Source organism: Pelodiscus sinensis, chromosome 7 (genome assembly GCF_049634645.1).
Source record: "Pelodiscus sinensis isolate JC-2024 chromosome 7, ASM4963464v1, whole genome shotgun sequence".
Lineage (NCBI taxonomy): Eukaryota > Metazoa > Chordata > Testudines > Trionychidae > Pelodiscus > Pelodiscus sinensis.
Window position 1 is genome coordinate 17,711,376 of NC_134717.1, and position 25,317 is coordinate 17,736,692.

The window sequence follows — 25,317 nt, forward strand, 5'->3', positions numbered from 1 at the left end:
TAGGCTTTTTTACAGCAATTGTATACATACTATTCAGCATTTGGATTGAACACAAGTTAAATTAGTATTGTAATAATATGTATAAATAATCATAATTCCAATATTGGCATAATCTGTCTGAGATCAATGGGAGGCTTTTGCCATTGATTTCAGTCGGGTAAGATCAGGCATTATTATCCAGATTTTCAAAGTGACTAGAGATTGTTGACTGTTGATTTTTGAGTGACCTGCTTTTGAAGCATTTTTAAATGGTCTGATTTTCATCAGTCTGAAAATCCAGCTGTTTTAGTTCTCATTTTGACACACTAAATGGCTAGTCAGTTTTGAAAATTTTGATCTATGTTTGTGTGAATATTACCATCTGCTGCTGACTTGAAAATTAGCAAAATTATACTGTTCCTTCTATAGTTAATAGGGACCTTCTTTTTGTTCAAGCTGTAGAGCTCTGTTTAGAATTATAAGAGCTGAATTCTAGTCTTAGTTTGTAGTTTTGTGATTTATTATGGAGAGGTGATGGCTTATTTTGAACCTTCTTGTAACTCCTTGATATTTCTGGCTATATTTGATTACTAAAGTTCCTTGGCTTTGCTGTAAGAAATATGAAAAGCATAGAAGTGTTCAGTTTGATCCCAGAAGACCAACATGTTTTAATTGATTTTTGCCTTTTATTATTTGTTCTGGCAATGATGGTCTTCCACATTTGAGCTTTGTGCTTCTGAGGACATAAACTGTAACAAATTGTTCTAGCTCTGCAGTTTGAATGTCAGATGAGACTAGTGCTGGACGCCTGAGAGCTATACTAGAAAAGCTGTGGGTTGCTGCCAGTAACAGTATGTGCTTTAAAATTGGTCTAAAGTTGCCTAAATACATTCTCATAGAAGGCTGCGTGGTATAGGTCAGGTCAGTCGAGTTTTAATGATGGGGAAAGTAGTTGTCAACCTGTGATTGCTGACCCCTGGGGAATCTATGATTTCCAAGTGTTCGCATGTCCACAAATGAAAGTGCTTGCCAACCACGGCACTAGAGCACCTGCTACATCAGGTCTACTCAACTTTGGAAGCCCCGGGGCCCACAATGATACTCACCGCACATGCTGAGGGTTGCCTATATATGCAAATAGCTTCTTTCACACAGCCAGCCATGAACCCGAAGGTTAAGGCAAGATTACACACCCCACATGCCCCATTTAAGTCAGTGCTGCTGCTATTCCTAACAGCAGCATCTACCCGATTGCCACCCCTCGGACAGCCCTTCTCAGGAGCAGTGCCAGCCAGGCCTGCAAGCGCTCATCCACGGAACGGGCCACGTGTGGAGCAGCCCGCTGCCACACGCAGACCCGTAACGCGTTTCTGCCGCCCCCGCCGCCTGGGAACTTTTTCCTCCGCCTGCGTCTTGTGTAACCTTTCGGCAGCTTCGACTCCAGCGCCGCCCTGCCCCCCGCTGACAGCTGCGGCACCAGTCAACACCCAGCCCCGCCAGGAGCAGCGAAACCGGCCCTACTGTCACGCGCTGCACCGCGCCCCGTCTCCTCACGCGGAGCCCGCTCGCTGAGGAGCTTGTTGGGGGAGGGGGGGTCTGACACGCTCACCCGACAACACCGCCCCCCTGCAGGCGGCCCGCTGCAGTTTCCCCTGTGGCCGCTGGGCGCCGCCTGAAAGGCCCCGCCCCCTCAGCAGACTGGGAGGGACGGCTGGGGGAGGGGCTGGTACCGCTACCGCCTCCCCCGCGCGACCGGAAAGGACAGTTTCCCCCCCGACAACGGAGCTGCCCTTAGGCGCCCAGCCGCAACCTGACTAGCCCCGCGGTGCGCCCCAGCGCCCCCCCTTGCCTCCCTAACTTCCGCCGGCTCCTGCCTCCCGCGCTGTGGTGTCACTCCCCGCTGAGGGAGGCGAGAGGAATGTGCGAGGGGGAAACCGCCGCCAGCTTTTACCCTCCCACCGCCCGCCCCGAGGAGCGGCGCATGCGTCCTGAGGGGAGAGTCGGGAGCGGTTAGTCACCGTTCCGCTGCGAGGCTACAGGTTCAGTGGCGCATGCGCCGCGCGACGGTGGGCGGCCAGGGGTAGTGGGCCAGGAAGCGGGCTCCGGGGGGCACCATGCTGTGGTTCCGCGGCTCCATCCCGGCCGCCATCGCCGCCGCCAAGCGACAGAGCTCGGTCTTCGTGGTGTTCGTGTCAGGTACGGCCCGGCGCGGGCCTGGGGGAGCGGGGCCCTTCCGCCCCCGCCGGGGCTGCCGGACGCTGCCCTAGGGCAGCCCCTGTGCTGCCAGCGCCGGGGCCGCCCGCGGGGAGTCGTTGGGCCGCCCCGCTGCACTGCCCTTGGAGAGCCGCCTGCGCTGAGCCCGTAGCGCCCTGTGCTACCTTCGTGCCCCTGGCGCGCCCCGAGCCCTGTACCCCGGGATCAACCGGAGAGCCTCCTGGGGACCCGCACGTACAGCTGAAGGGGCACAAAGGGCTGGTACCATAGGACGGTGGTTTTCAGCCTCCGGTCTGTGAAACCCGGAGGGTCCAGTCTGTGGCGGTCCGGGGTTCTCAGAACAAACTGTATGGTGGCTGCTCTCACGCTTTTTCCTAAAACACTTAGTTGGCTTCAGGCAAAACAAATCTGCACATTCACATGTCCACATCCTAGCAATTGTTTACTTGCTAGCTGGCAGTAAGCAGAGATACAAAGTACCAGATTTCGTAGCGGATTTAATAAACCACGGTAAGCCTCGGGATAGATTAAGCCCCATATGGGGCTCAGGTTAGGCAGCAGGAGGCAGTGGCAATGGATAAGAGTGTTGGGGGGAAGACAGTGGGAGCCAGAGCCCGAAACCTTGTGGCTGGGAGGTGGAGACAAAACCTGAAGCTGCACAGCCAGAGCCTATTGCCCCAGGGCTAAACTGTGAGCCTCAACACTGGTGGGAAGGTGGAGAATGCACCTGCTGCCTATTCCTCCAAGGTTGTGCCCAGCTATCTCTGAGAGGGCAGCAAGGCCAAACACCATCTGCAGTCCCAACAGTCAAAACTAGAGTGATGCATCCGGAAAAAACAGGGAAGGGGAGGGGATGCTGCTTTGTCCTCCCTCCATGCCCCAATCACAGCTGAAAGAGGCTGTGGCTCCAAGAAAAACCCTGGTGACCATATTTGTGAAATGCAGATCTAGGATTTCCAGGGCCCACATTTCCATTTGAAATGTTTTAGGCATCGTAAAATGGGGTGGGGGTTTGAAAACCACTGTCTTATACTACTTCCTGTACTGCTCCAGGTAGACCTTATGCCTACTATATTGTGGCCTGACCTGGTAGTTGTCTTTACTACTTGCTGTGCTGCCCCTTGTAGGCCCCACACCCTCTGTACCATCATCTGAACTCCCCATACCACCTCCTGTGCTGCCCTAGGTAGCCTCTAGTCTCCATATTTTCACCTATCCCTTCAGTTCTCTGTTCCACCCCCTATGCTGTCCCAGGCAGGCTGCAAGCATACAATACTGTAGCTTGATCTTGTTGGCCCAGATACAACCCCCTGACACTCTAGTTTCCGGTACTGCCTTTATATACCCTTCTGTACTATGTCATGCAGTTTCTAGACTTCCTACACCTCATGCTCCTATATAGCCCCCTCTGCCCTATAGAGTTCCCACATTTCCTATAATGGTCCATTCTGTTATAGGCTCTCTAGCATCTTAAGAGTCTCTATGCCACCATACAGCCTCTGTAGTGCGACATTCCACTCCTATCCTGCTTCTTGGTATCCCTGAGTCCCTATACAACTGTCAACTATTTAGCTATACCAGCATGTAGTTCTCTGTACCCCCCCAGGGCAGTCTCCTGCCTCTGTTTTTGCAGTGCCATCCACAGTTGTTGCAAGTGCTTGCCCCTTTATGCAGGGGTCTCTTTTGCCCCATTTTACCACCTTGTTTTTTGCAATGTTAGTGTCCCAACCTGGGAAGCATGTATTTGTGGGAACTAAAAAGTTAATTTAGTGGCCTTAACTGCTTGCTGACTGACGACCGTACAGAAGCGGCAGTATAACTAATACCAAAAGTTGATTCTTTAGTAGCTCGTAGGTTGCTAACTTACAGAGATACAAAGCTTTCTGCTTCACTTTTTGCTGGAATTGATTCCTCTTAAGACTAATCCTTTATTTGATGGAAAACCTGAACAGATACCATTCTGTGTGCTGTCCACATCAGGCTTCACAGCATTCTTGCCAGACTATACGTGTGATTGAGAGGGCATTTTTGTTTATAAGCTCATATTTTTAAAGACTAATTATTTTTGGAAAAAGTACCACTTAAAATGAAACTTTGCATGTGTTTTTCCTGCTTTGCAGGTGGTGGTTTTAAAAGGTACAAGCCTGAAGAAAATCTATTTGTCTGGTTATAAGGTTTTAAACATCAAAATAATGTTAGGTGCCTTTTGTAAAATACCTATTGAACTGCCTTTCTTTTAAAATGCAATAAATTCAAAACAAAATATTATTGCAATGTTAACAGGTTCTTATAATAATCTTAATCCTAATGTGTGCATTTCAGTATGGCTTTCACTACATTGTTTCAAAGGTGCAATAACTGAATTGCTATCTGACACTTTTCATTCAACAGCATACTTTACAAGTGTAGTGGGTAGGGAGGTAATAGTGTAGTCAATTAACCAATAAGCAAAAGCTTATAGGTTATGCTGTAGACTACACACATTCCCCCATTCCCACTTCCTTACCAGTAAATTTTTTAGCAAGCTGGCCAGCAGCCTGGCTCAGTCCTGGCTTGCGCCCAGTCCAGAACCTACCCCCGCTGTGGCTCTGCATTTAAAGTGTATTAGGAGCCAGGCGGGCAGGCACCCAGCTCAGTTCCGGCTCACTCCGGGTCTGGGAGCTCAAATCCTTCCTCCCTCCCCCACTTTGGGACAGAGGCTGCTGCCATGCTATGCTGCTGCCTCTATGAGATTTGAGCTCTGACAGCTGATACTGATTATGGAAAAGCTTATTTAGCACCAAGAGGGTGTTTGATTTTGTAAAAGATAAAGGCTTCTCTGTTGTCTGGAATGGTTCTGTTTTCTACTGTCATTGCAATTTGTGGAAAATGCAGCCATCCTTTCTCATTGTAGATAACTATATTTATCCCAAAAAAGCTGAAAAAGTCAGTGTTCTCTATTGAGACTATATAAATACTGTAATCATCTGCTAGAAGTATTAAAGTAACACTTTTCCCATCTTAGAAACCTACGAGCTCTCTGACAGCATGAGGAGCTAGTGTCCCAAGATAGTTATTTCAGTCGATAATTCTACTAAATAGTGTGCAACATTTATAACTTTTTAAACTCATGTTTTGGATCTTTTGATGCTCATATGCATTTGTATACTTAATCATTTCAGCTTTTTTATTTCAAAACTTTACTATAGTAAGAAACATTAGATGAACTTCAACCCTGAAAGAGGAAAGGGCTATATATTTTAAAGATAAAAGATGGATATCCCCCTTCAGTGGTGGTCTTAGGTTTTAAACTAAGTGGCATGAGATATGACTTATGTAAATAGGCAATCCACTTTTCCATTTTTTGAATGATAGAGATTAAATTGTGGACAACTTCTCACATGATCTCACAACATTGCTGTTGCAATTGCAGTAATTACTTACATGGAAAAGCTAATATTAAGCAAGGATTTGGGTATGTTTAGGTATCTAATAGGATAATAGTATGTCCTATATTGAAAAAGCTTGCAGTGAAGAGGTTAAGGGTCAAAGGGCTTGGGGCATAGGAATGGGCATCAAAGGGTGTTAGGCACTGGGGAACAAGAGGCTGGGTTGGGATTAGGTGGACTGGTAACATTTTATTTGCATATTTGTTGTTTACATAATGAATATGCAAGTGAAATGTTGTCAGTCCATCAAACATTTGTGAGAGAGTTTGCTGGTCTGCAGCATTAAAAAAAAGTTGGGAACCACCAGCTTAAGGTGCAATGCCTGATGAAAGGAATGGTGTTCTAGCCATCATTAAAAAAGCAAATAGTAATAACTATTTAATAGAATAATATGTGAGAAATGTAAAAGAAACCTTGAGTTTTCTTATGGTCGTTGGATAATATATTTGTATAATGGAGAGCCAACTAACAGTCAAACTTACATAAATAGTCCTTATTGCAAAAGAAAACAGTATTGTGGGTCCCAAACTCCAGGTTGAACCTCCCTGGGACCTGACCAGTTCCAAAGGAGGGAGATTGTTGGAGGAAGGGAGGTCAGTCTCAGCACCTCTGCTGATAGACTCTGGGCTCTTCTGGGGTTCAGCAGCAGACCCAGTCAGCTCCCCTCCAGGCTCCAAACTCCACCTGACTCTGCTGCCAGCCAGGCCTCCCACCTCCTGGCCACAGGCAGGAATCTGCTGCCAGCCCAGGCTTCCGTCTCCTTGCCCTAACCAGCCTTCGCTGTCAGTCTGACACCATTGCTGGGCTTCTCTCCCCTGATTGGACTCTGTTGCCGGTCTGCCCTGGTCATGGCCTCTGGGCTCCACACCGCCAACCATGTGCTACTGCCATTCCATCCCTGACCACAGTCACCAAGCCCAGTCCCCCCCATCCAAGCACTGCTACGGGGCCGCTACCAGTCCAGGCTCAAACACCAGGCTCAGCACCCCGTGTCAGGTGCTGCTACTAGTCTGGTCCTTGCCGCTGGGCTCCACATCCCTGGCCAGGCGCTGCTGGCAGTTCAGCCCCGGCCTTGGCCGAAGACTCCATGCCCCAGCCAAGCTTTGCTGCAGGTCTGACCTGGTCTTTGCACCCCTGCCGAACAGCTACGGCGCTAGCCACTGGACTCTGTGCCCTGGCCAGACTCTGCTGCAGTTCCTGGTCACAGCCACTGGGCTTCTTGCCCCTAATGCTGCGCTTCTGGCTCTTCTTCGAACTGCTGGCCCCCAGTTCCCCTTATGACCGCCAGACTTCCAGCCACTGGCACTCTGTTATTGGTCTGTTGCCAAATCAGAGAACCCTGAGTCCTGGACAAGAGAGGTTCAACCTATATTAAGAATCACTGCAGCTATAAATAAGACAAAAGACTGTGTATTAGATAATCTATGTAATTATTTGCTTATTACAAATGAACAGCGGGCCCTGCAAGTTTGGAATAGCCCCTTGCCCACAGCAGATGGGGAGCTGCTCCAGCCCCTACCAATTAACTGAAACTGGTAAGCATCACCAGTTAAGAGGGATACTTACTGCTTAATTAGTTAACCTTTCACATCCCTACTCCAGAAATATTTGTAATACCCTTCTTCATTATTTCAAAATAAAACTACCTCTGTCTTACAGGTCTTGTCTTTTCTAGGGAAAAAGTTGTGTGCTAGGTTAGCTTATAGGTAAAATCCTAGTGAAAACAAGTCAGTTTGTAGTTTTCACACATTAATATGTAAAGATAAATATGTAAAGATAAATACTAGTAAGCCTAGGATTTTCTTTAATTTCTGATGTGACAAAACTATATCAAAGTGTTCACTAGGGTTTTACTGTATGATAAGAAAACACCAGGTTTCCTAGCATAGGTGCCAACTCCATGGGTGCTCCAGGGCTGGAACTCCCATGGGGAAACATTAGTCGGTGCTGAGCACCCATTGGCAGCCAGGCTCCTCCTCTCTGCCTCCCTCCCCGCATCTCTCAACTGCTGGTGGCTGTGCTGACCAGTTCCTCCGCTACCCTCTCAGTCCTTTTAGAGTGCCACAGACAGCTGATTTGTGGTGTTCCAGAAGCTCTGGAAGGGTGAGGGAGGAGTGGGAATGAAGCAGGGGTGGGAAGAGGTGAGGTGAGTGCTTGGGAGGAAAGTGTGGGGAGGGGGCACACTTGGGTGGGATCTTGGGGGGGAAGGGTGGATTGGGGCAGGGCCTGGAGCACAATGGTGCAGTTGAGCACCATCTGGCTAGAGGGGAAGTCAGCACAATATAGCAAGAGACTGGCAGACTTAGCCTAATATATGGATAAGGTTCCAATGAGTAAGAGGGTGAGTTCAGTTCAAACTTAGGGGCTGACACTTCCATTAGCTATCAAACCTTTTTCTGAAACTGCATATTACAAGGAAAATAGCATGTACATTCACAATTTAATCTTTCATGTACAGCAGGGTGTACAAAAGTTCATGATGCCCTCTACATGTTTTGTTAGTCTTTAAAGTGCTACCAGACTATTTGTTGTTTTAAGTTTAACTTCCAAAACGTAACTTTTGGGGATGGAATGTTTTAGTAAACAGAGGTTTAGAATTAAAGTTTCTTGTAATTTCAGTTATAGTTTTTCTTTTATGAATACTGTATTATCCTTTTTGCCATATGTTTGGTTGAAAACTTGACATTTTAGTACATTAGCTATAATTTGTTTGGTGTTGTAGTAATTGCACACACAAGGTTTGAGGCACATAAGCATATACACTGTTATAATCATAAGCTTTTTGCAAGGCTACTTTGTAGTGAGAGAAACTGTTAAATAGCTAGTTCCAAAAACCATATTTTTAGAATAAAAAAAAGTCTAAACAGGCTATAATGAACATTTTAGCAAGCTGCAAGAATTCACTTGCAAATATCATTACTAGCCTTCTTCAAATTAATACAGACTATTACCAGTTCAAAATGAACTGGAACTTGATGTGCATGTTTATAGACACATGTATAATATTCAAAGAAAATAACAGCCCTTGGGAAAATTGGCTTGTTTTTGGCTCCTCAGGATTATTATATGTTTTTATTAACTAATATATCTTACATTCTAGGCTTTTTTGGTAGTTTTTGAAGGATTTATATTTTGCTTTAACCCTCCTTTTCTTGAGTAAATCTCAAAACTACTATTTGTGGTTGAAAACAAAGTAACCTAAAACAATGCATATATTTTAAAAATCCTGTATTTTAGGAAGATTTCAGTCCCTTGTGAAACCAAATTCATGGATGTTTAGTAAGGCCAGTATCAGACCAAAACTTGCTGTTTGTGATGTTTACCCTCATGTTGATAAGAAGGCATATCTCTTGCAGGTGATGATGAACAATCCACACAGATGGCTGCAAGTTGGGAGGATCAGAAGGTGACTGAAGCAGCTTCAGATGGTTTTGTTGCTATTAAAATTGATATCAAAAGGTTTGGTCACATTCTAACACTTTACATGTTGTATAACCTTTTCCTGTTTTGATTAATAATACCTAATTATTTAAGACATCACCCTGGTATCTCCTATTTGCTTTTATTTATCTTGCATCTGAAGTAACTGCAATAGTCTTGGTGTAGATGGAGGCTAAAAATTAGCAAATGACCATGTGATTGACTCCAGCTTTTAAACTGTTCTAGTTACATTCCTCGTGCTGTATTGTAATCAATAGTCAAATCATAATGTGGTTGATCCTTATCCTTTCTGAAAGTGAAGAACCACAATTACTGAAGCGTTATAAAATCAGTCAAATGTGAGTGTTCTAAAAGGACTTCTAAATTTGTCAAGTTAAAGATTTTAACTAGTTCAGAACTTTCCATGAGTTTCACAAATTGAAAAAATCGTGCAAGCTGGATGTCCCAACAGAAACAAACCCAGGAAGGGGTTGGTTGATTGTGGGGATCATTGTTGAGCAGAGTACAAAAACACCAACATTCCTCACGAAGTTACTCAGGTACAGTCAAGGATAGTGCTATAATGCTATCTGCTCCATTTCATCGGTAGACAGTATATTGAAATTTACAAGGATCCCATTACTTTGAAGCACTCAAAGGAGAATTTTTGTAAATTTCAGTGTGCTACTTGTCAGCAAGTCAGGTGTGTATAATACCAGTGATCCAAAATGGTGCGTGGGGGGGGGTTGCCCTATTGTTTCTCTAAATTTGTCTTGTTGTGTGGATTTTTACAGCCTGCTGCAATAGCCATGAATGTTGATTATTTTCAATGTATTAATGAGAAAATGTAGCAGAAGCTCCTTTTTCATAACCTCTTGATGAACAGTCCCATGTATATAAATGTGTGTCATGGCTAGGTTATGATGTGATGAGACTAACTCCTCCTAATCTGTGATTGATGCAAAGTGATTAGGATCATCTGATAAACATATATTTTGTTTTATACAGCGAAGCATGTCTGCAGTTCTCACAAATCTGTATCCTTTTAAAATCAATTCAGATGTCCATATTTGTTTTTTGCAACTATAGAGCCCTACCCCCAGGATTAAGATTCCCAGTAAAACACATTATTGAAATTGCTTCATAAGTCATAGTAATATATGTAGAAGATTATAGTGTAGGAGTACATGAAACTACATATATTTAACTAGAAGATTTACTCAGCATTGCTCAGGTCCTTAAATAAGTTTTTCTTCATTTAAATCATTGTTCTGAGGTGGGGCTGAGGTTGAGGGGTCCTGTATGCAGCCCCAGCCGTCTCTCACCGCCAGGGGCCAGGTGAGAAGCACCTGTTTATGGCTATTGAAGCTCCAGTGGGCACAGCTGCGGGAGGAGTACATGTCCCTTAGCTGGTGAACAGACAGATATACACACAAACTCTCTGAAATATATAGTAGATGGCTATTCTTTTATCTACCTCTGCCCCATGCTGGCCCAATGGGGTAATAGCTATCCTGGTCCCCATCTCTGACCCCTTGCTGACTCCCTGTGGTCATTCTGCAGTATAACTTCTTCCTGGCAGACCCTTCCTTTCCATTTAATGACAAGCAATACAATTCCATGCACATCTCATTATCGTAGCACAACAAACTCTTACCTTACTTTAAGCTATGATAACAGGAGGCTGCACACCAAATTTGGTGGTCCAGGCTCTTACCATTTAAGATGAGTTCTTGAACAAACAGACTCACAGATGACAGACAGATGCACATTTTTAACATACATATTAAGTTAAGATATGTAGTTAAAAGCCATTATGCCCAGCTGTTGTCCTTCAGTTATTCTGGTAACGGTATAAAATTAGAGTGAGTTTAATAACTGATGATGTAATGTCCTTTAAATTAAAGACAATCAGATTTTTTATATTATAGGAATAACCCAGTTATTAGATACTTGAAAGACCATAACTGGTGATATGTACGGGTAATAGTTATAATTACCAAAAAAAATGGAGAATTTGAGGAATAAAATAAGTCTGAAGCCAAGGGCTGGATTCCATTTTCATTTATGCAGTTGTAAATCAAGAGTAACTCCATAATGTATAAAAAATAACTCCCTACTTAAGTCAGGCAGTTCTCTGTGATAATGGGGACAGAGAGGAAGAGACAGCAAATTCCATACTTATAAAGTAATCCTTTGATGTTGAAGATAACTTTCAATATGTCCATTTTATTTGCTTATTTCAGAAGCTACTGTTGATTGTAGTGCAACCAGAATGTGACGTGTTATATTAATATGACACTTAGCTGTTTTAATAGATTTATTTTATTACAATTTGATACTCTATTTAACACTAACATATATCTCTTGTTCTAAAATATAATTGGGTTATTTTAATGCATTATACATGATAAACTGTTCTGGAATATTTTATGAGTTCTTTCACAAACAGTATTGATTTCAGATACATGCATGATAATTTCCCTTTAATCCTTATATTGGAGAGAAGTGCTTTAACTTAAACTAGTCTTTCTGCTCTGTTTCCAAAGTGATAGATTTCAGATTTATGAGGTGCATTTTCCTTTTCTAGTTCTCATTAGTTTTTCCTTTAATCTTAATGCTTTAACTATATCCATTTATTGGCCTTTATTATTACTGTTCAGATCCTGTAGTGTGTATTCCATCCAGCTTCTTTATAGGAGACAATGGAATCCCCTTGGAAGTAATTGCTGGAAGTGTCTCTGCAGAGGAACTTATTGCCAGAATCCACAAAGTCAAACAGGTAACACATGCTTACACATCAGCTTTTTCAGTATGATGAAATACTGTCAGGAGGACTTAACGGCCTTCACCTCTTCAAGACAGTCATTGAGTACAAGTGTATGATTTGAGGGAGCTATTGCAGCTACTGGATCTGTATTCTCTCACTCGCAAACAGTAAAGTTTCTCCCCTGCTCAATTACTGAGCTAATTTTGAAAACTGTTTGCCATATTTAGTAAGCCAATTACCTCAAGAGGTTAAGTGCACCTATGCTACACTGCTGCAAAAAACGATAGGTGTGCTAAAATATGTTAATCATTGCTCTCTTCAGTGCTAATCTTCTAATGGGGCTGCTTCGACATGATTTAACAATGTGAGGGTAGCAAGGTCTGTTGTGTTGACTCAAAACAAAACTCTGCAGTATTATATCTGTGTTGGTCAGGGAGTATTAAAAACGCAAGGTGGGTGAGGTAGACTTTTATTGGATTAACTTTGTTGGTGAAAGAGACAAGCTTTGAAGTTTACCACATAGCTTTTCTTTGAGTCTGGGACTGATATTTAGAGCATCAAACTAAGTACAGTTAAATCAAGAGCTAGCAAATGGGAAGTTTTGCAAGGGAGTACTCCGAGTGAAGGAGGAGCAACTACATGACTAGCTTGCTTGGTGTATGCCTGCTTGATTGAAGTTTCTAGTGTGCGCTGTTTGGGAGGCTGTGTGCTGATCCTAGAAGGTGGCTGGGAAGGCTGAGAGCTTCGTAACAAGGTGCTAGCCTGCCATCTTTTGATCCCTAATACCTTAGATCCCTTAACAAGGTGGGGAGGGGAGAGAAAATGGATGTTTAAAAATGCAGGCTAGTAAGTGACCAGAGTTGCAGATCCTGTTCATTAGCTTATATGAATGTTGCAATGGATTTTAGAGAGGGAGTATGACAGCCAGATACACCTAATGAACATTTTCTAAACTCTGGCCAATAACAGCCTCTTCCCTCTCCCAAAAATAAAACCCCCAACCCTTTCTTCCCTTTCCCTCCCTCCATGCAGAACAGTAAACCCAAAGAAACCCTGCATGAATTTTTAAAAAATCAGATGAAACTCCAGCAGCAAAGAGAAGGCTATCCAATTTGTTGCACACGTATGATAACCTGCCTTATGGGCAGGTGGCATATGACTGCATTTAGGTACAGGCAGCTCATGACTCAAGAGACTTAAGTATAAACTCTTAAGACCAGGATGTCTGAACTTGAGGAACCAAGGGAAACAGTGGTACATAGCCACAACTTTGTGGGACAGAATACAGCCGCCCCAGTCTGGCAGCTTCTGTGCTGTTGTGGCCTTGAGGAAGGAGAACCTCAAGCAGTAAAAGAGGAAAATTATTCCATAGTTGGGATCCTCCTTCCAGATGATGTCATGGCGCAATGTTGCATCAAGGATAACTTTACAGGGGAGGGATCCACAGTTACTAGTAAGAGACAGGTAATAGTAATGACATAGTTGATAGTTGTAGACAGTTAGATTTGTGATGCCTGGGAAAACCTCATGGTGAATTACATCTCAGGTGTGAAGGTTGTGGACCTCAAGACATCTAGACTTATGTACAGTACTGGGAAAGAGCCAGTGTTGGTTGTACACTTGTGTACCAGTGACATAGAGCAAGTTAGGAGAGAGATCTTAAAGACTAATGGTAGACTTATAGGCAAAAGATTAAAGTCCAGGATCTCCATGGTAGCATTCTCTGACACGCTCCATTTCCACCTGCAGGGCCAATTAGACACAACTGCAGGGTCTCAATGGATGGATGAAACAGTGGTACAGGCAGTCCCCGACTTACGTGGATCCGACTTACGTCGGATCCCTAGATACGAACGGGGTGAGGCAACTCCCGCACATGCGCAGCAGCATTCCCGGGGCTCGCTCACCTGGGTCCTAGGATCCTCCTCCTCCTCGGGCCGGCTCCGACTGGGGTCCCGCAGAGCTGCCGGGCAGAGGAAAAGTGCCTCCCCACGCCCGCTGCCCCCCCCCCCACCCCCCTGCCAGCAACAGACTGCCCCCTCCCCTGAGCAACAGGCTGCTGAACAGACAAAAGCAGCCTCTCTGCCCCTCCTCCCCTCTATACATGCCTGGCTCCCGGAGCGCAGCAGCGTCCCCGGGGCTCGCTCACCTGGGTCCTAGAATCCACCTCCTCCTCCTCTTCGGCCGGCTCCAACTGGCCTCTGCCTGCAGCAGCTGGCCACAGGGACAGGGATCCCGCAGAGCTGCCGGGCAGAGGAAAAGTGCCTCCCCACGCCTGCTGCCCCCCCACCCCGCGGCCTCGCATCCTGCACGCCTCCCCCCTCCCCCCCTGCCAGCAACAGGCTGCCCCCTCCCCTGAGCAACAGGCTGCCGAACAGCAGACAAAAGCAGCCTCTCCGCCCCTCCTCCCCCTATACATGCTGGGCTCCCTGGGCAAACAAAGACTCCACCAAAACAAACAAAGTGCTGGCCTCATTGTGTTAGCAAAAAAAGGACCCTCCTCCTAGAACCCTGGGTGGTGTATGGAAATAAAGCTATTAGCTCAAAGCATGGTGCAGAGCTGTTTGGTATTTGATGAGTTACTCCTTTAGTCCTGAGTTTGTCACAGGGACAGAAATAGATGTGAAATCTTCTGAACAGGGGAGCAGACAGCAAAACAAACATTAGAGGGGAGTTAACCTTTCCCTATGCTATCCAAAACTAAAAAAAATGTTTGGCTAGAGTTTCCCCTACAATATGTACCAGTTCCGACTTACATACAAATTCAACTTAAGAACAAACCTACAGTCCCTATCTTGTACGTAACCCGGGGACTGCCTGTATTGGGAAAAGGGATTTAGATTTCGTAGCAACTGGGGAACCTTTTGGAAAAGGTGATGATTAAATATATACAGCAAAGATGGGCACCACTTAACCAAAACAGAACCAAATTGCTGGTATGTAAAATAAAAAAACATCACTGAGGAGCTTTCAAGCTAAGGGCTGGAGGAAAGTTGACAGGTGCAGAGGAGCACATGGTTCTGACAGACACACTCCTTGGAGAAGGATTTATTAAAAGGAATACTCTATATGTGAGTAAAAAGAAGAGGACAGAAGTTGAAAAAGTACAGTTAGGAACTGAAAAGAAACAGTGAAACTAAAGAGGGTCCCATTTAATAATATCACATGAAGGCAGACAACTAAATATTTACAAATTTTATAAGTGCTTGTATACAAATGCAAGAAGTTTAAATAGTGAATTTGAGTGCCTGGTATTAAATGAGTATATTGATATAATAGACAGAATCTCAGTGGAACAATGACAATCCAGTGGAACATGGTAGTACCAGGATACAAAATGTAGAGCAATGACAGAATAGGTTGCACTGGTGGGAGAGTGGCACTGTATGAGAGAGAAAGCAAATAATTAAATATTGTAAAAAAAAAAATTGTAAATGAAATTAATCCAACAGTACCATGGAATTTCTATAGATAGAAATCCCATGCTTGAATAATGGGTTTAGCAATTGGAATATATTATTGTGTACTAGGGATGTAACCAACTAGTCGCTTCCCCAACGAGACAGCAATGAAGGGGAAAAGGAGGAGTGGTGGGCGGAACAGGCAAGCTGACCCATGACCATGTACTAAAATTGACGAAGTGTTCCCTCTGAAAAAATTATTGCCCACCAACGGTCTAGACAGAAATGTTAAATCATAGATGGGAAGCATACATTTCTTAATATAGGGTTCGCATGTTTTCTGTGCATACAGGCCAAGAAAAAAGTTTCAATACAGTTGGGACACAATATATTTGATAACTTTTTGAATATTTATTTTTTTATTTTGGACAAGGCTTGTCTTCACCCACCAAAGCAAAAATTATTAATAAGGCTTAAGTGTCAAACCTTAGAGTACAAACAACATTTTGTATTCTTGTGTGTCACTGCTTTTTCCTTTCGAAGATGCATGCAGTAAAAAATGAAGCATTAGAGAATGGGAGTGAGTTATCTGCACCGTGTCCCTCCTTCCAGGCTAACACCACTTCCGAAAATGTTCAGTCCAGAATGGTTGAGCCTTGTGAAACACAACTTGAGACATTAAGCATTTCTGCTGGTAATTATCAATAACTCTGTTTATACTAGTTTGCTTTTGAAATATTGACTGTATGATTGTCATCTTAAAATTAATATAAATGGTGGTAAAATAGTGTCCTTGTTGGAATGTCAGTATTTTCTCAAAGTACATATTGCAGAAAGCCATTGACAAAGCTACAAGTCCTGTCATCTCACATATGGTTTAGTGAGTAGAAAAATAAGCTCTTGTACGGCTGTAATATTTAGCTACAGTGATCTTAAAATTGAGCTTGGTTTTTCAATTCTAAGTATCTGTTCCTCCTTAGGTTATTGATCTTCTTAGCAAAGCACTATATTTAGAGAAATTAATGCTTGGTAAACAGTAGTCCTACAACAAATCCCAGTATGTTTCTTTTGGAGGGCAATCATTAACAGAAATAACAATAAGTGCAGTAATGGGCTTTCAGGTTTTCAAAAATGACAAATGGGCCTTTTTTTCCTCCTGTGTATGACTTCCTAAAACACTTGAAGATAGAGAAAATTCAGGCCAGACAAATCTGTTTCGGGAATCAAATAATTCTTCAGATGAGAGAATGACTGAGCCACAGCCTGTGAATGATCTTACAACCAGAGTGGAAAGGTTTGTCTCATTTTTTCTATCTGTTCTAATGTATTGTGATAAATGATTACATTTTCTTAGGTGAAAACAGTGGTAAGAACTAAAATGATTAAAATAATTGTTTTAAATTAAGTTTTAATGTGTTTTAGAAAATGGCTAAAACTAATGACTATTTTAACCTTAAGCATCACATTTCTCTGATTCTAGATCTAATGGATTTTGCCAATTTGAGTACCAGGTGCTGATCTAGTAGTCAAGAGCCAAAGCTGTAACATTCTAATTTTCTTGATTTGAAATGGCCCTTTGTCCACTCATTAACTGACTTTTGTTTCTTGATCTGGTGATTAAATGAACGTGGAAAGAATTCCTTTCTCTCATTTTGACTGTGATAAGTCTGTCATGTTAAGCAGGATTTTTGGTAAATCTGGACTCAGTTTTTCAACCTTTTTGCTATTGAATTGAATTGAACTCTCAAAATAGGGAATGTTTTATCAAATGGAAGCAGATTTTTTTTTCCCTTCAAGATATCCTGAAAGCAAAGCAAGTTAGATCTTAATAATAGAGATTAACGGAGAGGATGAGAATGGGGAGTTGAACAGGAAATAGTCATATTTTTCTTCGGGTTTGTTTGATACTATTTGGAAATGCAAAGCAGAACTTGTGTCCCTTGAAAATGTTGAGTTCACAAAATTCACTCCTATCAAACACTATTTCTGTTTAAAGCACTAAACAATTAAATGGCAAGAAAAACTGAGTTAGTGTCTAAAACAGAAATAGTGTTTGATAGGAGTTAGTCTTCATTTTTTGTACTTCTCATGTAGGGTTGCAGTTGATTATTACCTAGACCGAGTAGCATATCAAGAGACCATGCTTTTATATAGTTCTTAAATCTCAAAGAACGTTATATTACTATCCCCATTTGACACAAGAGAAACTGAAGCACAAAGAGGCGAAGTGACTTGCCCCAAGTTACCCAGTGGGCTGTTAGCAGAGGTAATAATCCCAGTTCACGTTATGTGCCTTTCCACTGAAACGGGCATGATGGTTTGTGCTTTGACATGTTCACAATGTGTAATTACAGCTGTGTGCCTTAGGTTGGATTTGAATTCTGTCTGGTTTGGTGCTCAGATTCAATGATCATGACCAGTGTTTCCTCTAAGCTACATGCTTGTACAGCCTCACACTAAAAATTTTAGGACCTGCACAGCAGCATGTCATAGAGCCGCGCAGCAGCACTCACTGCTCACCTTCCTGCTGGAACAGAAGGTGAGTGGTGATAGCGGCAGCAGCTGGTGGCCTGATGGGTTCCTGGCAGTGGGCAGCTGCCCTTTTGCCTCACCTAAAGCCAGGGCTCATGAGGTGAGGCTGTTATGACGAGGCTGCCCCAGCTCAAACAGCCTCAGCTCACACGCCCCAGCTCCAGCTGGAGTAAAGCAGCAGCGCATGAGGCCTGTTCTGGTAAGGCTGCTGCAGCTGGAGCCAGGGCCGCCTGCAGTGCTATTTTTATTACTGCGGTCACACCGGAAGGTGCTAAAAATAGCACAATGGCCCCTGTAAATTACTTTCCATGTCAAAGGTAAAACGTTAGGGAAGGGGCAGAGAGAGAACTAAGAGGAACCATAGAATACTAGGACTGGAAAGGACCTCGAGAGGTCATCGAGTCCAGTCCCCTGCCCTCATGGCAGGACCAAATACTGTCTAGACCATCCCTGATAGACATTTATCTAACCTGCTCTTAAATATCTCGAGAGATGGAGATTCCACAACCTCCCTGGGCAATTTATTCCAGTGTTTGACCACCCTGACAGTTAGGAACTTTTTCCTGATGTCCAACCTCAACCTCCCTTGCTGCAGTTTAAGCCCATGGCTTCTTGTTCTATCCTCAGAGGCCAAGATGAACAAGTTTTCTCCCTCCTCCTTATGACATCCTTTTAGATACCTGAAAACTGCTATCATGTCTCCCCTCAATCTTCTCTTTTCTAAACTAAACAAACCTAATTCCTTCAGCCTTCCATCATACATCATGTACTCTAGACCTTTAATCATTCTCGAATGTGGGGGTGATGAGAGGAAGGAGCTTGTGCTGAGGGGAGAGGACGGGGCTGGGGCAGGAGAAGAAAGGGGCAGGCACCAAAGGGCAGGGTGAAGGAGACACAAATGCCAGAGGAAACATTGAGGAGGCGATAAGGAAAAGGGCAAAGAGGGAAGAGGGGAGGTGTCAGTGGGGGGTGCGAGAAGGGAGGGGACAATGGGGCAAGAGGGAGGAGGACGGGAGGGGAGGAATGGGTATTGGGAGAAGAGGGATGGGCATGAGGAAGGCAGGGGATAGAGCAAGTTGTGTGAGGGCACAGAGGAGCATGAGGAGAACTGGGGCAGAGGGCGGTGAGGAGGTGGCACCATGGAGAAAAAGGAAAAGAAGGGCAGGGGCAGTGAGGGAAGGGGGGGGACACCAGGAAGGTGCCGGTGCCAGGAGTATTGTGGGGGTGAAGCAAAAGAACAGACACATGGAGGGGAGGGACGGGCACCAGAGGAGAGAGGCAGGCAGGTGGGTAGAGGGAGGTGTTAGGAGAGGGAATGGGGAGTGGGATTAACGAGGAGTGGGCACCGAGGGAAGAGAAGAGTGGGTGCAGAGGTGAAGGAGGAGGACTGAAGGGAGTGAGAGCAGCAGGAGCCAGTACAGCAGAGAAGGGTGGGGGGGCAAGCAGCAAGCACCAGGGGAGCAGATGGGCGAGGAGAGGGTGGGAGACATGGCAGCAGAGAGAAAAGGGAAAGGTTTATAAGATATGTATTAATAACTTGGGTGCTACAGTGGCACACATCCGAACAAGCTCACGTGAACTCAATACTAGTGTACAAGACAAAATTCACTCCACTCATGGGTGGAAAATCTTGGAACCCTGATCATGACTTGTTCTTGGAGCTGCCCAGATCCTTTGATTTAGAGGTAATTCTCTAGATACTTAGCATCTCACTCTGCATATTGTTATACATCTACTTTAGTCTCTTCACTGCCAATATATCATGTTTCTCCTCAATAATTACACCAACCTGAATAATTTATCACTTACATATCTATCCAATACCTTTCCAGCCATTTCCTAGTTCTGTTCGAAAAGGACAAAAGTTATTAGTATTAATGAGAGGGAGGGTTCAAATTAGGAATGTTAAAATGCAGTTAATTGACAAGTAGAGTAGTCAATGGAATTTCCATTCACTACTGGACAGGCACTTCTGCATTCCTCCTTTGAAATATACAAGAGGGCTCTTGTACATTTCAAAGGAGGAATGTGGAACTCCGCCTACAACCCAGGGGCAGTGGTAAGTTCCGCTGACTCTGGGCTGCATGTGGGTGCCTGCTTTGAAATGTATAAGCGTCGCCAGTGGAGGCTCTCGTGCATTTCAAAGCCATGGAGCTCGGAGTCAGCGGGGGACTCAGTGGCTGCCCCTTTGAAATGCGCGGAGATGGCATTTCAAAGGGGCAGCTGTGGAGACTGGGGACTCCCAAGCTGATCCTGGGCTCCCAGGGGCATTTCCCCAGAACCTGGGGCAGCTGGTACCCTGGGTCCTGGGGAAATGCCATGGGGAGCCCGGGATCAGCTGGGGAGTCCCCAGCTGACTCTGGGTTCTGGGGAAATGTCGCGCAGAACCAGGGTCAGTTAGGGAGTTTGCAGCTGACCCTGAGGCTCCACGGTCCTTTGGCATTTTAAAGGGGCAGTGCCACCGCAAAGCTGATCCATGGCTCAGCTGTATGGCACTGCTGCTTTGAAGTATCACATTCCCCTCCCCCTTTGCTGCCTCAGTCATAGAGGCACAAAGGGAGGGGGGAAATCAACTAGTCAACAAACTATCTGATACGCAAATGTTTATCGGATAATTGACTAGTCTTTAACATCTAGTTCAAATGGATGAAGAAACAATGTGGCCCTGAGGAACCTGCAAATTGGCAAAAGAAGGCTTGGAAGGAGGCAAGGACCTTCCGGAGCTCTTAAAACTTTCTTTATGGATATGTTTGTGGGCATGGATGTGCAGTGCTCTTGCTCCCATTGATGCTGAATCAGAGAGATTTTTTTTTTCCATTTAAAGTGTGTGTGTGTGTGTGTGTGTGTGTGTGTGTGTGTGTGTGTGTGTGTGTGTGTGTGTGAGAGAGAGAGAGAGAGAGAGAGAAAAGGAGGAAAATCACATTTTTGTGGTTTATTCAGTTTGTAAGACTTTTCAGTCTGTTAATGGTAAATGATAGAAAAGATATATTAAAATAGATACCATCAAAACATTGAAGACTGGAAACTGATTGGTGAATCATCTCTCCAAGTTCTACATAAGGCAAACACTATTTATTAATACAGAATGGTTCCTTGAAATACAATTACTGTATCATAAGTTCATAGTCATAGTTACAATTTCCCTCTTAAGAATTTTTGACAGAATTGAATGTTGTCTACTCCTTTTAAAAGCCAAAATGAAAAAGTTAACATTTCAAAACACAGTTGTAAGTTCTCTTTTAATCTTGGTTTTTATTTAGAATAACAAAAAAACTTGAAGAAAAACGAGAAGAAAAAAGGAAAGAGGAGGAACAGGTAAAATGCAACTAAATTTATTGCTATAGCTTGTGTTCTTAATCGGTTTTGCTTTTGCTATTAGTCTATGAGATTTTTCTTTAACACTCAGATAATTAGATTATATTTTACATCTACTTATCTTCAGTACAGTCCCCGGTTTAGTTAAAATCAGGTTTTGCTCTTGTCCAAACACAATATTTTGATGGTTGAATTCTGTAACATGTAATCTCATTTCAGAAGGACATTAAAAAAGAAATTGATCGAAGAAAAACTGGGAAAGAAATGTTGGACTACAGAAAACGACACGAAGAAGAATCGACAAAGCGAATGTTAGAAGAAAGGAACAAAGAAAAGGCAGAAGAAAAAGCAGCTAGGGAGCGTATACGACAGCAGATTGCAATGGTAAAATTTTTTTGTTTTAAATATCAGAGGGGTAGCCTTGTTAGTTTGGATCTGCAAAAGCGACGAGTTCTGTAGCACCTTTATAGGCTTGTTTGAAATATAGATACATTTGATCAGATTACTTGGAGTTTAGTAAGAGTCCAGTTTTTGCAACCGAGAACTTTATGCAGAAATCCCTTGAGAGAGGATTGTGTGCACAAACAAAAGCAAAAGTTACATTTTTCTCACATACCAAGCAGCAATTAGCTCAGCATATAGCACAGAACATTTATATGGAGCCCAAGAGAGATTTGAGTTTTTAATTGGTTGCTAATACTTTGTGCATTTCGTTCCCTAACAATAATTTTATACATTTAAAAATCTAGTGATGTCTCTTCTTATCCTGTAAGTGAATGTAATGTCAGCACTGCTCTGAATATCATGTGAGCAATATGGAGAGTATCATGAGAGGCATCATTGGGCAAAAGAGTGACTACCTCCTGTTAAGTTCAGAAATGCAGACAAAGATAGTGTGTGATCACCTTGAACACCACCATCTTTGCACTTGCCTTTAAATTAAAAATATTTATTGTTGAATAGTCTGATCTCAACTAATAGAAATGCCTCCTCCTAGATGATTCTCAGAACTTCAACATTATAACTTCTGAAGAGTTCTGTGATTAGAAATTAGGGTTTGTGGTGGTGTACTAAAATTTGGTTAGAAAAATTTGGACAAAAGCAAGCTTGAATTCCAGAATTCAGTAGAATGAAGGTCTTATCAAATAGCAAGATAGAAGCTTAGCAGTTAAGAGTGGATGGAGAAGTGATCTTTTCCTATAGAGTCTGCAACCTGATTGGCCGTGGTCTATTTTTTCCTCCTTGGCTCTTGTCAAGAACAAATTTGTAATTGCAGGTTGTGTCAGTTACTTTCTGAACAGTTACTAACACAATTTACAGTAAAGGTTAACAGATTTGTGTTTGTTGCATTAAAGGATCGTGCTGAAAGAGCAGCTCGCTTTGCAAAGACAAAGGAAGAAACAGATGCTGCAAAAGCTGCAGCTCAGCAAGCTAAGCAGGCTGAAGCAGAAGCTAGACGAGAAGCCTCTGAGAAGCAAAGAAGGTTAGCTATTATACTATATATTTTTGGGGAGGGAGGTGCAGAAACTGCTAGTCTTAGCTTTGAAATAGAACTTTTTTTACAGGAGGCTAATCTACTAGATGGCACTATATTAGTATGGTTAAACAGCTTATAAGATAAGCTTGTTGATTCTTTCAAGAAATGTATATTTTAGCTATCTGCTTTAAAGCACTTTATTCATGGAGGTGCTCAGATATGATCAGGAATAAACAGGAATCTTATTCAGAAATAATAAGTTTTTCCCTGTGTATTAACTCGAGAGCTTTTCTTGTCTGTTTTTCATTTTTTCAGCTTGAAGTTCATACAGACATGTGGGCTTTCTTTTATTATGAATAAGTTTTGTTTCTTACATCACCTCTTGTCACTTCTTCATTATTTATTTCTATGAATATCTAGCTTGCCCTGGTTAGAGTCCCAAGATCTGAGATAGGCATTAGATCATAAATCCACTCCTTTTAACCTGAATCTGTCTTGCAGCATGACTGCTTACAAATCAGTCTTACTCGTTACTATGTAAAAGAGCAGAAGATTTACCAGAATTTTGTGAAATATCTGTTACGTTTACTTACGAGAATTAGAAACCCAGCGGTGTATTTTGATAGCTTATCCTGTAGTAACTGGTTCTTCAATATACAGGCAGTCCCCGGGTTACGTACAAGATAGGGACTGTAGGTTTGTTCTTAAGTTGAATCTGTATGTAAGTCGGAACTGGCATCCAGATTCAGCCGCTGCTGAAACTGATCAGTTTCAACAGCGGCTGAATCTGGACACCAGTTCCACTTACATACAGATTCAACTTAAGAACCCCAGGCGTCCCCAAGTCAGCTGCTGCTGAAACTGATCAGCAACTGATTCCAGGAAGCCCAGGGCAGAGCAACTCTGCCTCGGGCTTCCTGTAGTCAGCCGTTGGTCAGTTTCAGCAGCGGCTGACTTGGGGACGCCTGGGGCAGAGCAGCTCGGGTGCTGCTGGGTTGGTCAAGTAGCGCGGCCGCTCCTCGGCGCTACTGGACCAACCCAGCAGCACCCCAGCTGCTCTGCCCCAGGTGTCCTGATTCAGCCACTTCTGAAACTGATCAGCAGCGGCTGAATCAGGACGCCTGGGGCAGAGCAGCTGGGGTGCTGCCGGGTTGGTCCAGTAGTGCCAAGGAGCGGTGCTGCAGGACCAACCGGCAGCTCCCCACCTGCTCTACCACAGGCCCCCGGCTTTGCTCCACGTCTCCCTGGTCTGCTGGGGGGGGGGCACTAGCTGCGTTCTCCCCCCCCCCCCCCAGCAGACCAGGGAGACGCTGAGCAAAGCACCGCGGGTCCAGCCCGGGTCCTCCGCCGCTTTGCTCAGCGTCTCCCTAGTCTGTAGACCAGGGAGACGCTGAGCAAAGCTGCTGAGGACCCAGCCGGACCCGCGGCCGCAGGTCCGGCCCCGGGTCCTTCACCGCTTTGCTCCCCGTCTCCCTGGTCTGCTGGCTCTCTCAGCAGACCAGGGAGACGGGGAGCAGCTTTTCTCGCCCCGGAGGAGGCGGGCGGCGGGACCAGGCGTCCCGCCGCTCCAGTCCTCCGGGGCGAGAAATCCCCGTTCGTAACTGCGGATCCGACATAAGGACTGCCTGTATTGGGTCCACATGGATTCCATGACCCATCCTATTTTCCCACTATGATTGAATCCCACTACTCCAGGATTCTGTATTTATGAAGAAATTAAGGGATGGTTGGGCCTATTCTGCTCTTCATGTCTTTGGTTTGAAAAGATTGCTGACCTCTGCCCTAGATGTCTTTGTGCTTCAGACCCAGAGAGCCAAACTACATCAAAATTCAGAATAAGTGGTCAACAAAGAGCCGTATAAGAATGTCCATTTATGTGACTAAAAATATACAATTTAATATTATTGATGATTGACATAATGATTAATAATAGCATAAATGAAACATTGTACTCACGGACTTTATTTAATGGGACTTCTGCTGCTATATCTTTTCGCACATTTCTTTGAAGTTTACATCGTAACTGGTCAAATCCAGCCTCAGGCTGTCTTCTGTAAATCTTATGACAAGGGTTGTGGATGTGGGGGTGCAGGAGTTCGGATTGGGGTGTATGAGGGACTCAGGGCAGGAGGGTTGGATGGATAATGGGCTCGGGCACATTTGGGGTACAGGAGTGTTATGGCAGGGCACTGGAGATGTGGGGCTGCAGGAGTCTGGGGCTGTGGGAGTATGAGGGGCTCAGGGCAGGGGGTTCAGGTGTATGATGGGCTCGATGGGTGTGGGGGGATATGGGAGTGTTATGACGCTGCAGCCAGATGGGGGCTGGGCTTCAGTTGGGGGCTTGTTGTCCAGGCTTCAATATTAAATTAAAATATTATGTCCAACACTCAAGGTTTCAACATTGTCTTTATTTATGGCAAGGGTGGGAAACTTTTTTTGGGTAGGGGCCCCTGTCCCACAGAAAAATCAGTTGGGGACCACACAATGAAAAGCAAAAATAACCCTTCCAGAAACCTCCCCCTCACTGATGTAGCCCCCAACTGAGACACTTCACTCCCCTGGTGCTCCAACCTCATGAGGTGGGGGTGGGGGGAGAGAAGGGTAGGGAGGACTGAGGTTCAAGGTCTCAGGACAATTTAACTATTCTGGGCTTCCAGGGTTAGTGGATGTTGTGACCCTCCCCCCTAGGCTCTGGAGTGGGGCCAAAAATGAAAAGTCCAGTGTGGGACAGAGCTGTCAGTGAATGGGATAGGGATGGGCATGCAGAATATGGGTGGAAGG

At 44.2% G+C, this 25,317-nt stretch overlaps 1 protein-coding gene across 3 annotated transcripts in view; it reads left to right on the top strand.

Moving 5' to 3' along the window:
* The first annotated feature begins 2,024 nt into the window (after positions 1 to 2,024).
* Positions 2,025 to 25,317, top strand: part of UBXN4 (UBX domain protein 4) — a 29,941-nt gene continuing 6,648 nt past the window's right edge. The window contains exons 1-9 of one of the 3 annotated variants that reach the window (XM_006117050.4): positions 2,025 to 2,175; positions 8,978 to 9,080; positions 10,050 to 10,078; positions 11,705 to 11,823; positions 15,756 to 15,906; positions 16,398 to 16,506; positions 21,005 to 21,059; positions 21,279 to 21,443; positions 22,415 to 22,542. In XM_006117050.4, the coding sequence (XP_006117112.2) occupies positions 2,094 to 2,175; positions 8,978 to 9,080; positions 10,050 to 10,078; positions 11,705 to 11,823; positions 15,756 to 15,906; positions 16,398 to 16,506; positions 21,005 to 21,059; positions 21,279 to 21,443; positions 22,415 to 22,542 (941 nt within the window). In that variant the 5' untranslated portion in view covers positions 2,025 to 2,093. Of the gene's footprint in view, positions 2,176 to 8,977; positions 9,081 to 10,049; positions 10,079 to 11,704; positions 11,824 to 15,755; positions 15,907 to 16,397; positions 16,507 to 21,004; positions 21,060 to 21,278; positions 21,444 to 22,414; positions 22,543 to 25,317 lie in introns of those variants that run through there. The other 2 variants (XM_006117051.4, XM_075933303.1) reach the window with 2 other exon arrangements.